Raw genomic sequence first — 14343 nt, forward strand, 5'->3', positions numbered from 1 at the left:
AAATTGAATGGCTTCTGTCAGGACCAGGCTCATAGGAACATAGCTTCTAATAATTTACTGCGCACCTATCTGAGAAGCAGGTCATTTTTAATGACACACTCCCACTGCCAGAAACTATCACTGAAATGGTGGGTCACCTAGAGATGATGGTGTTTCCATGTTTTTGGTGGTGGAGGTCATGGGCTAAGAAGTTGCTGTTGAAATGGGCTACAAGAGTAAACAGCAGTGCACTTTGTAGATGGCACATGTTGCAACTACAACATGACAGTGGTGGAAGAGAATGATTGTTTAAATGGGATCCCAATAATGGCAGGTGAGGAGGTTTTTATCAATGCAGAAGGATGTAAGAATTAGAAATCCTTACCAGAAGCACAAACGCAGCAGGATTTATTAAGCATTCATAGATAAAATATGGCAGCTAAACTGCCACCTGGAGAAAAATTCATCTGTTCATATCTGAATTTATAGCATAAGCAAATGTATTATTGAAAGTGTAGCCTTGGAGTGGTGCAATGCTATAAAACCTACTGCATCATAAAGTGATAAGATGTGGGAATAATCCATCCCATGGCGTGATCTCCTATTGTGGTAAATCATTAAGCAGTGATCGAAATGAATAAAGAAAAAATTGAATTGAGAGTTAACACAAACTGCTGCAGAGGGTTACTCCTTATTTTCTTCTTTTGCTCACAGGCAGCAAAACATATCAACTGACTCTGTTGTCTGCAGATGATATTTAGACATTCAGTTTCTCGCAAAATATCTGGATTATAATCAGCAGTAAATGAGAATATATCTGATTTGTGATCGTTTTGGTTTTTTTTTAAATCACAGTGTCATACCTAGTCTCTGGACTCCAAATTGTCCATAATCTTCACCTTGTATAAATCCTTGAAAGACATATGTGGCACCATCAGGTTCAGCAGATACCTAATTAAAAACAATTGAAACATTTATCACTAATAATGATGAATACTGGTGATGAAGGACTTTTACAATTTCTACTACAGCAGAGAAAAACTGAGGAAAAATATACCCAGATAAATCATCTCATCTTTTGGGGTGGTTCTTTTTTGGTTATTATTTCACAGCCACATACTGAATGATTTACAAAATAGGTGTAAGCCAATGCTAACGGACCATAAAAGCTTCCTCCCAAGTGAGCCGCAGAGATAGAAGTTTTACTTTTTCCAGATATTGTTATAAACCAATGGAAATAATTCAAAGCCTTTCCTGACTCCTGCATTAATAATGTAAACCCATACTGATGTATTGCGCACTGCAGATCGTAATGTATGTACCATTTCAAAATTACATTATGAAATGAGCCAGGTAGACTTCATATTCTTGATTACTTCTTATGACTGCTAAAACTGATAGAGTATTTTATGGCTCGGTGTTGATCAATGCCTGAAAAATACTTGGACAGAGGAAATTCTTTAAGGGTCTTGAGGCAATTTGATCGACAGGGAGAGAAGTGGAGGCTTTGACCAGTTTCTTCCTTTCTTTATTGCATGATCACTGTTATCCATTATTAATTACAGGAAGCTCTTGTATTTTAGCCAATTAAAATAAAATGCTGTCAATCAGAAGTGGCAGGCAATCTAACAGGATATTCTTGTTTGAAAGAGAAACATCCTAAACAGTGCTGGAAAGTGGTAAATGTTTATGCAAGTATGCATCTTGAACCTTGAATGCTGTGGAACGGTTTAAAGTGAGTGGCAGCAAGTAGGAATCTGATGCAAATCTCTCCAAGTTTTTATTTCCATTTATCTCACTGCTGATTAAATGGTAATTAAAAGTAAAAGAGATGCAAAATAAGCAGTTAGTATGCTATCAATTGCTTTGAACAAAGTCAAAAGCTATATGAGTAATGGAAGCAAAATACCATTATTTTCATTTCTTTCAATTCAATAGGCGACTACTTAGTGCAAAATTTGGAATCCAATGACCAGGCATTTGGGACATACTTACATAACCATCCATGGCCCATTTATCTTTGATCTTGCTGACAGAAGTTTGATCAGGTGCTATCACATGGTACATTAGAAGCATAAGACGTGCTTCCTGACTTTTATAGACACCTAAAAGAGTGAACAGATATGGACAACGACATGTAGTAAAATTGCTTTGTGAACTTTCATTGACAGGCTTTAACAAATGTAGCAGGTCACACTGATTATTCACATTGACCAATAGCATTTTATCACATTTAAAGGACATTACAAAATTGCACATGGGCTTGAGAATAAAACATGTACAAGAGGAGTTATTCAGAGATAATCAAAACTTCCCATGTTGTAGAAGCATAGCATCATACAGCATGGAACCAGACTCCTCTACCAACTGACCCCACAATGACCATCAAAAAAATCATTTATGTTAATCCCATTTTATTCTCCCCATATTCCCATCAGCACTCCCAGATTCTGCCATTCACCTGCATACCAAGGGGCAATTTACAATGGCCAATTAGCCTACCAACCAGCGAGTCTTTGGAATATGGGAGGAAACTGAAGCACACAGAGAAAACCCACGTGGTCATGGGGACAACATGCAAACATGCAAACTCCACACAGGACTGAAACTGGGTCAAAAACAAAAATGCTGGAAGGACTCAGCCAGTCAAACAGCATCTGTGGAAATTGAAACCAATCGACTTTTACGAGTCAGCGACTCTTCCTGAGATCTTGGGGGAGAGTGGAGGATTTACAGTTTTCAAAGCAGAGCCGAGGGAACGAGTGAGGTATAAGACAAAAGACCATATGGAGATAGGTTTAGACAAATCAGGTGATAAGGAGCACGAGGACTGACCATTTTACATAAATGGGGTGAGGAAGGAACAAAAACGTGATAATGGGAAATGATGAGATAGCAATTTACCTGAAGCTGTCAAATACAATATTCATTCCAGAAGGATGAAAAGATGTTGTTCCTCCAGTTTATGTTGGGTCTTACAATGGCAGTGGAAGAGGCCACAGACAGACAGGCCGGAATGGGAATCGGATTAAGAATTAATGCGGCACACAACAGAGAGCTGAGGGTAACTCTTGCAGACTGAGCGAGGGTGCTATGCAAAGCAATCACCCAACCTGTGTCTGGTTTCTTCAGTGTAGGGAAGACCACATTGTGAATTCTGAATGCAGTAGACAAGCTGGGAAGAAGCGCAAGTGTATCGCTGATTCACCTGGAATGATAGTTTGAGACCCTGGATGGTGGGAAGATGTGAAGTTAATGGATAGATGTTGCCTCTCCTCTGGATGCATGGGAAGGTGTCTTGGGACAGGGAGTGGTGAGTGGGGGCGCAAGGGCAGACCAGCGGTCCCCGTGCAGCCCAGAAAGGGGAAAATTATGACTGACGGTGGGATCATATTGGAGCTGGTGGAAATTGCGAATTGCAAGGCAGCAGCTCTACTTAACTGCGCTACCATGCAACGCACAAATCTGCTTAAAGTTGTAGTTCAAACTGGAGATAACAAGAACAATACCTTTATGCCTTCAGCATATAAATTGTCCCAATATATTTCACTAAGAAATAATTAAAGTAAAGCAGATGCCAAGCAAAAGGATGAGGTATTACGGGCAGGCACAGTAGTGTAGCAGATAGCGTAACGCTATTACAGCACCAGCGATCCGAGTTCAATTCCGGCCACTGTCCGTAAGGAGTTTGTACGTTCTCCCTGTGTCTGCTTGGGTTTCCTCCGGGTGCTCCGGTTTCCTCCCACATTCCAAAGACGTGCGGGTTAGGAAGTTGTGGGCATGCTATGTTGGCGCCAGAAGCGTGGCGACACTTGCGGGCTGCCCTCAGGGAATTCTATGCAAAAGGTGCATTTCACTGTGTGTTTCGATGTACATGTGACTAATAAAGGTTTCTTATCTTATCAAAACTCAGTTAATCTGGTATGCTTGGGACTTGGGATCGTGCTGGACCAACAGATTTTCTGGACTATAGGATATTATTTTATTAATAATTCAACACACTTCAATCCACTTTAAAGTAAATGTTACACGGTAACGGTTCAGTGAACCCCATAAGTTTCAAGGTAGCACAGCTAATAGAACCAGGCAAATTAAAGGATTGCAGGAACCGAGGCCCCAGAGAGTAGCAGGGAGTGTGAGAACCATAGCCCTGTTGAATAAAAAGTGAGCAAAGGAATCAGAGCCACAGTGAGTGGGAAGCGAGTGCGGGACTGGGGCTCTGTTGAGTGATCAGGGAGCTCAGCAGCTGGGTCCCAGCAAGTTGGCAGGACTTGGCGACTGTGAATGGACTGCCGGAACTGTGACTCCGGGAGTGTGCAGGGAGCACAGAAACTGTTGTCCCCGCGAGGGCTCAGGGAATGCGGGACGGGGGCCCTGCTGAGCAGGAAGGGAATCTGAGAACCTAAGGCCCCGGGGAATAGACAGAGAACACTGGAACTGGGGTTTCAGTGAATAGAAACTGCCAGATGCTGAAACAATGCGATTTCCCAATGGTCAGATAGAGGGCTGGATTTTAAGGAGGGTCTTAAAGGAAAGGGGGAGCTGGTTAAGCAGAGGGATAGCATTTCTGAGCTTGAATCAAGGTAACTCAAAATTTAGGTGATCAATAGTGGGGTGAAGGAAGAAGGTAATACATATAATATGTTTGAATACAAGTACACAAGAAAACAGGCACAGGAGCAGGCCACCTGACGGCCCCTCAAGCCCTCCTTGCCATTCAGTAGAATTATGGCTGATCTGTCCCAAGTCTCATCTCTTCTTCTGTGTCAGTGCCACAAAACCCTCAATTCCCAACTCTAGCAAGAAATTATTTACCTCCTCTTTAAATACTTCTAGTGACCTCGTCTCAACAGAGCCACAGGGTAGTGAATTCCAAAGATTCACCACCCTTTCGAGAAGAAATTCTAGTCACTTCAGTTCTAAATGAAAGCCTCCTTATCTTGAAGCCCCCTTGTTCGAGATTCTCTCACCACTGAAACTTCAGAACATCTACCTTGCTAAGCCCCTTTAGAATCTCACATGTGTCTGCGTGGGTTTCCTCCCACATTCCAAAGACGTACGGGTTAGGAGCTGTGGGCATGCTATGTTGGCGCTGGAAGAGTGGCGACACTTGTGGACTGCCCCCCCAGCACATTCTTGGCAACGCAAAAAGACGTATTTCACTGTGTGTTTCAATGTATATGTGACTAATAAATAAATACCTTATCTCAAGAGATTTAACTTTTGGATTGTGAAAGGATAACTCTCTCAGCCATGGAATTAGACTACTGAATCACTTTGGTGGTTGTAGGACTGGAAGAACATGCAGAAGTTGTCGCTGCTGCCTGACCTTCAGCAGCAGGAACTTGTCTGAGAAATTAAGGAAATTAATTTGTAATGAAAGGCAGCAAGAGAAGAACACAGGCTTGTAATAGTGTTGTTGGTGATCTTCCCGGTAACAAATGTTTTATAGTAATTGGTATCTCCGGGAGATTTATGTTGGATGGCCTGTCTTGATTATATGTAAACTGAATTGGCTGTGCTGTTTGAATGCCAGGAATAATTGCTCAGTGAGTTATCACATTGAGTCCTACAGAAAGGGAACTAAATTGGTGAAAGCATGATGCTACTAGAGCAACAACCAATAATGGTCAAGAAGTCACACAGTTTATCCTCGGTATTAGAGTGGGAGATCTCCCACGAAGCATTAAGAAATAGTGAGCCTGAAGAAAACAAGGACTGATGCTGACAGAATTAGCTGGATGCTAAATAGTGGCAAGTCACAACGGTAGCACTGAAGTGAAATGTAGGATATCCTGGATAGACAATGCATCAAGAATCAGGGTCAAGCCTCAGAAAATATTGTCACTGAAGAAGTGGGACAAAAGACCCAGGAACATGAGCTACAATCAAACACACAGAGAAAGGAAGATACATCTTAGAACCCAACAAGTTGACAAACTAGTGAAACAGAAAGAAAATGGGAGCCACTTAAATAAGAAATACAGGAGGCACGAAGAATCCATAAGGGCAAACCAGTCTAGGTCAAGGTTGTCTATTGAGCAGATAGTTCTTGGCAATTATGATGAAGAACAAGATAGAAGCTTGGGAGAGAATATTTAAGAACAACACATGGTAGGCTCTTCAAAAATATAAAAGTCAATGGGATCCAAGGGAGAGTGATGAGTTGGATCCAAAGCTGGTGCAGTAGCATGAAGTAAAGAGATAGTTGATGAGTGTGTTTATGACTGGAAAGCTGTTTCCAGTGGGGTTCCATTTAGTTCCTTGCTTTTTGTTGAATCTTTTAATAACTTAGTGAAATGTAAGGAATGTGATAAAGAAGTTTGCAGATAGAAGGATGAGATAGATGGTAGGAAAAGAAAGCAATAGGTATCTGAAGCTCACTGCCTGAAAAGGTGGTAGAGGCAGAAATCCTCATCTCATTTAAAAAGTACTTGGCTGTGTACTTAAAGAGCTATGACTTGCAAGGTACTGAACAAGTATTGGAAGGTTGGATTAGGTTGAGTAACTTTTTAATCAACTGCTATGGATACAATGAGCCTCCTATTGCATTTTATAATGACTCTAACACAAGACTGAGAAGCAAGGATTGACCCTTGGAACAAACAATAAAGGCACACATTAATAATGCTATAGTACATAACTGGAAAATAAAAGTCTGATCTCCATTGCAACCAAGGGGATCGTTGCTATGGTACCATGGTGAGCTTCATAACAGAACAAAGATATCTGTAAACATTAGTGAGATAATCTGATCCAGTAGGAATTACCAACAGAGGGAAGGTTAGAATGAAGGTCCCGCAAGAAGTTTTAAGAAATTAATTTCCAGATTCAAATCTAATACCTAAAGGATCATAATTTTTGTGTTATTCTAAATTAAAAGTGTAAAGCAAGAATTACAGGTTCCAAGGGCGTTTTGTGGAAGGAAACACTGATCAAGAAGTCTTGACATCATCTAACCGCATTAGTATCAACGTCCACAGGTAGAAGAGGAAGTAAGTTACTAAAACTGGAAGAAGAGTTAACGGGAACATGGATATTGTTTATGTGGCTGAAGGAAATGGGATGTGTCAGTGAGGATATCCTCACTGAACTGCAGATAAAACAATATCTTATTTCTCACATTTTCTTCCAACATAGAAGGAGGTTATTTGGTCAAATGTGTCAAGGCTGACTCCCATCTATTTCCCACTCATGTTCTTCCCTCTCCTTGTCCTTCACTAAGCGCCCTCTGCTCCTTCTCCCAAGCTTATTGCAGTCCAAGAAGAAACGTCCTGATGGACCAATATCTGGGAGAGACTCGCTTGTACAGAGGGACCTGGCATGTCACTTGTAGAATTCAGCAGTTTTAAAATTCACTATATTACTGCAGAATCAAAGCAGTAACCAGTGGAGACCAATTATTTGCTAACATCTAAGCAGTTGATAATCCCTTTAAATTGGACTTGGTAGAGATGTCCTTTCTACTTCTGAGCATTTGTTTAGTTATGGGAGGTTAAACAGAGAGTACAGTCGAATTATTGACGTCCAATTTAGCAGAGCTGGTTAGCTGGTTTCAATTCAACATTACAAACTAAATGACATCATGACCCTCCACTTTGAACACCAGTGGTGGACATGGACATCAAACACTTTAGCACTATTAACTGTGCAGTGGCAGGCTCAACTTACACCATTATCGTGCATGTGCACATTGCTATTTGAAAGTAATTTAGCATCCACAGTGCTGAATTTTTCAGCCCTGGGATTTAATTAAGGCTATTGTTAAAAACAGGGAATGCTAATATCTGGTTGGTAACAAGGAAATATGGCAATCTCTGATCATTAGGGCCCAATGAGATAAGATAAAATACGATAAAATATCTTTATTAGTCACATGTACATCGAAACACACAGTGAAATGCATCTTTTGCATAGAGTGTTCTGGGGGCAGCCCGCAAGTGTTGCCATGCTTCCAGCGCCAAAGTAGCATGCCCACAACTTCCTAACCAGTATGTCTTTGGAATGTGGGAGGAAACCGGAGCACCCGGAGGAAACCCACACAGAAACAGGGAGAACGTACAAACTCCTGACAGACAGCAGCCGGAATCGAACCTGGGTCACTGGCAATGTTATAGCATTACGCTAACTGCCACAGTACCATGCCTGCCATGGTATACAATAAGAACATTAGGAGGAATTTACAAACAAGCAGAAATTCTTGTCACGATTATAAAGAAATAAAACATATAAAGGGGTTTAGGAAATAAAATATTGCAATACAAAGACATAACATGGATAAATTCATATTTTACCACATTATACCTCATCTGCCAAATGTTTGCCACTCCACCTTTCTTTCTACTTTGTAGACCCTTGAGTCCTCCTCACAACTTGCTTTCCTAAATATCTTTTGACTAATTTAGTTACAGTGCACTTGTTCCCTTCATCAAAGTCTTTACTATAGATTTTATATAGATGTGGCTCTACCACTGACCTTTTTGGGATTGAACTTGTTACAGCTGGTCAAATGATTCATCATCCTAACTCTCTGTTTATTGTTGGTTAACCAATCCTCTGTCTTTACCAAATGTCCCTTGCAATTTCATGGGTATTTATCTTGTGCTGTAATTTTTTTTGCGGCATGTAATTAAAAGTCTTTTAGTAATCTAAATACATTACATCTACTGGTTCTCTTTTATCCACCCTGCTGCTTATATCCTCAAAGAGCTCTATCAAATTTAACAAATGTGATTTCCATTTGAGAATGTTATGTTGAGTTTGCTCTATTCCATCATTATTTTCCAAATGTCCTGCTATTAGATTCTTCATTCTGTATTCCAGTATTTTCTTAATGACAAATGTGAGATAGCTGCTTCTTTCATTTCTTTGGGGCATTTCATTGACAAATAGATTCAAGGTTTTGCTAAAATAGCAATAGAGGATCTTCGCATCAAATTGTTAGGTAGAAATCAGAAATTAAGTGCTCACAAGGTTCCTTTGTTCAATAGAAATTACTTTAGAATACCCAAAGAATTGATAAATTAGTTATTTCACGGTATAGTAGTTCACACATATTTAAGGAGATCGATTGCATTTACAAATTTTTAGGGAAAACTTAGAACCTGAATGTGATACTTGCAGCCCAATTAGATATCATTCAACGTAAAAAACAATCATAGATCCGTAAATGATTTGATCCGTAAGTGATAGAAAAAGGACCATAAGACTTAAGAAATAGGAACTTATGTCTTGAAAATCTAATACAAGTAACCTCAGATGGAATAAGCTATTATTTATGGGGAATCCAGAAGATGTAATTTATTTAGTATTCAGAAGACATTGACAAAGACAAGTTTCAACAGCAAGATAGCCTCATGGTGTAAGTTAAACATTGGTCCCTCATTGGTTTCAGTTTCTGCAGAAAAATGATTAGGTTTTCTGGTGACATGAACTTCAGTTCTAAGAATAAAAATCTGGATTATCCTTAAAAAGACTTGGACCACTTATGGACATTAGCTGACATGGGACACATGGAACAATGTGGATAAGTGAAGGATATTGTATCTATTTATAAAAATATGTATAAAAATGCAAGTGCCTACATTACATTTGAGATGCAAAACCTGTCAAAAAAGAATATTTGGAAGTAGAAACAGATCATACATTTTAATACAATTATCAATAAAGCAAACAGTATGGCTTGCATCAAAAGAACAATGGAATGCAAACCAGAATAAATTATGCCATTCGAGTGACATTAGCACTCCAAAATATAAGCTACATTTAAAAGGTAACTGGATGAGCATTTGATGTGACAAAACTCACAAAGCTACAGACCAAGATCAGGGAAGCATGAGTGACCTGACTTTTTGATCAGCATGACACAAGGACAAAATGGTTTGCTTCGATGCCATAAATTTCTGATTCTATAGGATACAGATGAATTAGGAAAGATTCAAAGAACAGCGAGAGACATTGATACAATTATTTTTTAAAAAATGAATATTGGGTATGTGGGAAGAGGTATTAAACGAAGAGACTGCTCGTTTACTGTATATACGAGCAATGACTAATTGAGGCAAATGGTCCATTTCTCTGAAACACAATGAGACATCAGAGACCAGTGGACAGAAAAACCTATATAGTCAGTCAGCTTTTCACATTGAAGATAACTGAAACTTTCAAGTTGGCTCAGCAAGTTTATCTAAGCAAGAAAATGGGCTTTGCAGATTAAGAAAATGACAGGTTTGAGCCCATGTCTGTGTGAATCAATTGATTGCAGGTGGTGCTGACAGTAGGTTGCTGCAATTGGCCTCAACATATCCAGGGTGGGAATTGAAAACCAGTCATCCTTCTCAGTTTAGATCATGCTTCAGAAGAAAGTAGCTGAAAGAGCCATTGTTAGTGTCCAATAAAGACAAATGCTTCCTCTACACTGTGCAGCTTCGTAGGAAGGTTATTGGTGAGATCTGTACCTGAAAGTTGTAGCTCCATATTACTGTTTGTGAGAGTAGCATTGACTCTGCCCGATGAAGTATTATAACTTGTGACTGTCAATGTCATGGGCTGCTTCTTTCCTTTGTAGTTATAAGATCCCTTCCAAATATAATGCGGAGCAAAAACATCATCTGGAACTGAAAATTACAAATATTTTTATCATGAATCAAAAAATCTAAAATGTTAAAATACAAGATGAAAGATGTGGAAATGAAACTGGATGGGGCACATGGGCAAAATGGGCAGAATCATAGTTATCAACAATTACACAATTTAAGACATTCAGTTCATTGAATATTGGTCAAAATATATAAAAAGTGAGTAACATTATGCTACCTTTCTTCCTTCCCTACACATGTTGAATTCCTGTCACAACTTTATCCAATTCTTTGTGGTATGTTACTTGCAAAAATTACTTTTTTCCAAAGAAGCTTTGCATTCCAACTCTTGTGCACATCATAGTAAGAGAAAAAAACATAGATCTTTCTACTTTTGGAACAGAGTATTTGCACCAAATGCTCCCAGAATACTGAGGTTTAAATATTAGACTTTGTTTCAGTATGTGTGTGTTAAGCAACATTGGTTGAGAATGACCACATTAATTTTATTAGACTCTCATAGTGAGCTAAAATTACTTTGGGCTAAATGTTCATTCAATAATTCATTTATTGGAACACAGTGATCTATGTACTTCCCAGATCTAAAAATACTTTAATTCTAGATTCCATCATAAAGAATAAAAAACTAGAGTTCAATAAAGAAAATATGATTTTGAATTTGATTTACAGGTCTGAGTGTGAGGACTATTAACTATTTTCTGTGTTCAGGAGTCCTAAATCAACAAATCATAGAGATTATACGGTTGCACCCAAATTGTGGGTCTTCATTTGCTGTTACTTACTTTATTGTCAATCTTTTGTATTTTTAAAATGCATATTTCAACTGTCTAAACTAACTGTTCATTGTAATCTTTCACACTTACTGAAATACCACAATACTAATATGTCTACTATGCCCATAGTTTTACACAGATTATACGAAAATAGAACTGTGTGGAAATTCATCCCTAGTCAGTGAAAGAGTCATAGAGTTGTACAGCACAAAAACAGGGCTCCATGGTCCACCTTTTTGCACATCTGCACTAATCCCATTTGCCTGCATTAGAGCTGTATCCTTAGCTGCCTTGTCTATTTAACTGTCTGTCTAAATATAGCAATTATATCGAATTCCACAAACTCCACTGGCAGCACATTCCAGATATCAATCACTCTCTGTGTAAATAAAAACATCCCTCAAACCTCTTTAAAAACTCCTTCCTCTCACCTTAAACCTATTCCCTCTTGCTTTTGATACCCCTAGCATGGGTAAAAGATTTTGACTATCTATCTATGCCTCTCATAACCTTATATACTTCGATCAGGTCACCCCTCAGCCTTCCTCCCTCCAAGGCAAAAAAAAAGCAGCCTATCCAATCTTTCCCCATAATTAAAGTCTTCCAATATGCTGGTGAATATCCTCTGTGTTCTCTCCAGCGCATTCAAACACCTGTGATAATATGACAACAAGATCTGCATGCAATACTCCAAATGCAGCCTAACCAGTGTTTTGTAAAGTTGCAACATAAAGTCCCAACTCTTGTATTCTGTGCCCTGACCGATGAAGGCAAGCACCACCATATGCCTTCTTCACCACCCTCTCTACCTGTGTTGCCACTTTCAGGGAACAATGGACTTGGACCCTGAGCTCTCTCTGTTCATCAACATTCCTTAACACCCTACCATTAACTGTATATGTCCCAAAATACATATCCTAATATTTGTCGGATTTAATTCCAGTTACCAACACTCTGCCTAACTTTCCAACTCATCTATATCCTGCCGTAGCCTTGGACAACTTACCTCAGTATCAACAACACCACCAATTTTCATGTGATCTGTAGACTTACTAGTCATTCCTCCTACATTCATGTCTAAGTCATTGATGTATATCACAACAGCAAAAGTCCCAGCATTGATCTCTGCGGTACACCACTGGTGACAGACTTCCAATCAGGAAAGCACCCTTCCACACCACTGCTCTGCCTCCTATCACCAAGACAATTTTGGATCCAATCAGCCAACTCACCTTGGATCCCATGTGCCTTATCCTTCTGGACCAGCCTACCATGTGTGCCCTTGTCAGAAGCTTTACTAAAGTTAATAATAGACAACATGAACTTTCTTGCTTTCATTAAACTCCTTTGTTACCTCCTCAAAAAACTCAATCAAATTAGAGAGACAGGATTTCCCCCTCACAAATCCATACTGACTGTTCTTAATCAGCCCCTGCCTTTCCAAATGCTCCATTCTTACATAAAGGAACAACATTAGCTTTCCTCTCATCCAGCCTCCCAGACAACTGTGACCAACTGCAATTTGCCTACCACCATAACAGGTCTACAGTAAGCGCCATCTCCCTGGCCCTACACTCATCTCTGGAGCATCTGGACAGTAAAGACACCTACGTTAGACTATTGTTTATTGACTACAGCTCTGCATTCAATACTATAATTCCAAGCAAACTCATCACCAAACTCCAAGACCTGGGACTCAATACCTCCCTCTGTAACCAGAAAATTGACTTTCTGACCAACAGACTACAATCATTGGGTAGACAGCAACACCTCCAGCACGATTATTCTCAACACTAGTGCCCCACAAGGCTGTGTCCTCAGCCCTCTATTCTACTCCCTATATACTCATGACTGCATGGCCAGATTCTGCTCTAACTCCACCTACAAGTTTGCAAATGCGACCTCCGTGGTAGGCCGTATCTCAAAAAATGATGAGTTAGAGTACAGGAAGGAGATAGAGAGCTTAGTAACATGGTGCCATGTCTATAACATTTCCCTCAATGTCAGCAGAACAAAAGAGCTTGTCATTGACTTCAGGAAAGGGGATGGTGTACATGCACTTGTCTACATCAATGGTGCTGAGGTTGAGAGGGTTGAGAGCTTCAAGTTCCTTGGAGTGAACATCACCAATAGCCTGTCCTGGTCCAACCATGTAGACGTCACAGCCAAGAAGGCTCACCAGCGCCTCTACTTCCTCAGGAGGCTAAACAAATTTGGCATGTCCCCTTTGACACTCACCAACTTTTATTGATGAACCATAGAAAGCATCCTATCTGGATGTATCACGGCTTGGTATGGCAACTGCTCTGCCCAGAACCACAAGAAACTGCAGAGAGTTGTGGACACAGCCCAGCACATCACGGAAACCAGCCTCCCCTCCATGGACTCTGTCTCTATCTCTCGCTGCCTTGGTGAAGCAGCCAGCATAATCAAAAAATCCATCCACCCGGGTCATTCTTTCTTCTCTCCTCTCCCATCAGGCAGAAGACACAGGAGCCTGAGGGCACATACCACCAGGCTCAAGGATAGCTTCTATCCCACGGTGCTAAGACTATTGAATAGTTCCGTTATACGATGAGATGGACTCTTGACCTCACAATCTACCTTGTTTCACCTTGCACCTTATTGTCTACCTGCAATGCACTTCCCTGTAGCTGTGACACTTTACTCTGTATTCTGTTACTGTTTTTAACCTGTGCTACCTCAATGCACTCTGTACTACCTAAATGCACTGTGTAATGAATTGATCTGTACGAATGGTATGAAAGACAAGTTTTTCACTGTACCTTGCTACACGTGATAATAATAAGCCAATAACAATACTTCTGGTACCTCTCTGTGCCTAATAATGAAGCAAAAATCTCCCTCAGAGACCCAGTTATTTCTTCCTTTGTTTCCCATAGGATTCTGGGATAGATGTCATCTAGCCATGGGGATTTAACCACCCTTATTTTTTCCAAGACATCTAACACCTCCACCTTCTTAATACTGAC

General features: G+C 40.0%; 1 protein-coding gene across 1 annotated transcript in view; it reads right to left on the bottom strand.

The window, feature by feature from the left end:
- csmd3b (CUB and Sushi multiple domains 3b) overlaps positions 1 to 14343 on the bottom strand; it is a 1392611-nt gene that overhangs the window by 6614 nt on the left and 1371654 nt on the right. Inside the window, 3 exon segments of the mRNA XM_052022622.1 lie at positions 843 to 930; positions 1975 to 2084; positions 10437 to 10595. Of these exon segments, the coding sequence (XP_051878582.1) occupies positions 843 to 930; positions 1975 to 2084; positions 10437 to 10595 (357 nt within the window).

The sequence above is a fragment of the Pristis pectinata genome, chromosome 9 (genome assembly GCF_009764475.1).
Source record: "Pristis pectinata isolate sPriPec2 chromosome 9, sPriPec2.1.pri, whole genome shotgun sequence".
Classification (NCBI taxonomy): Eukaryota; Metazoa; Chordata; class Chondrichthyes; order Rhinopristiformes; family Pristidae; genus Pristis; species Pristis pectinata.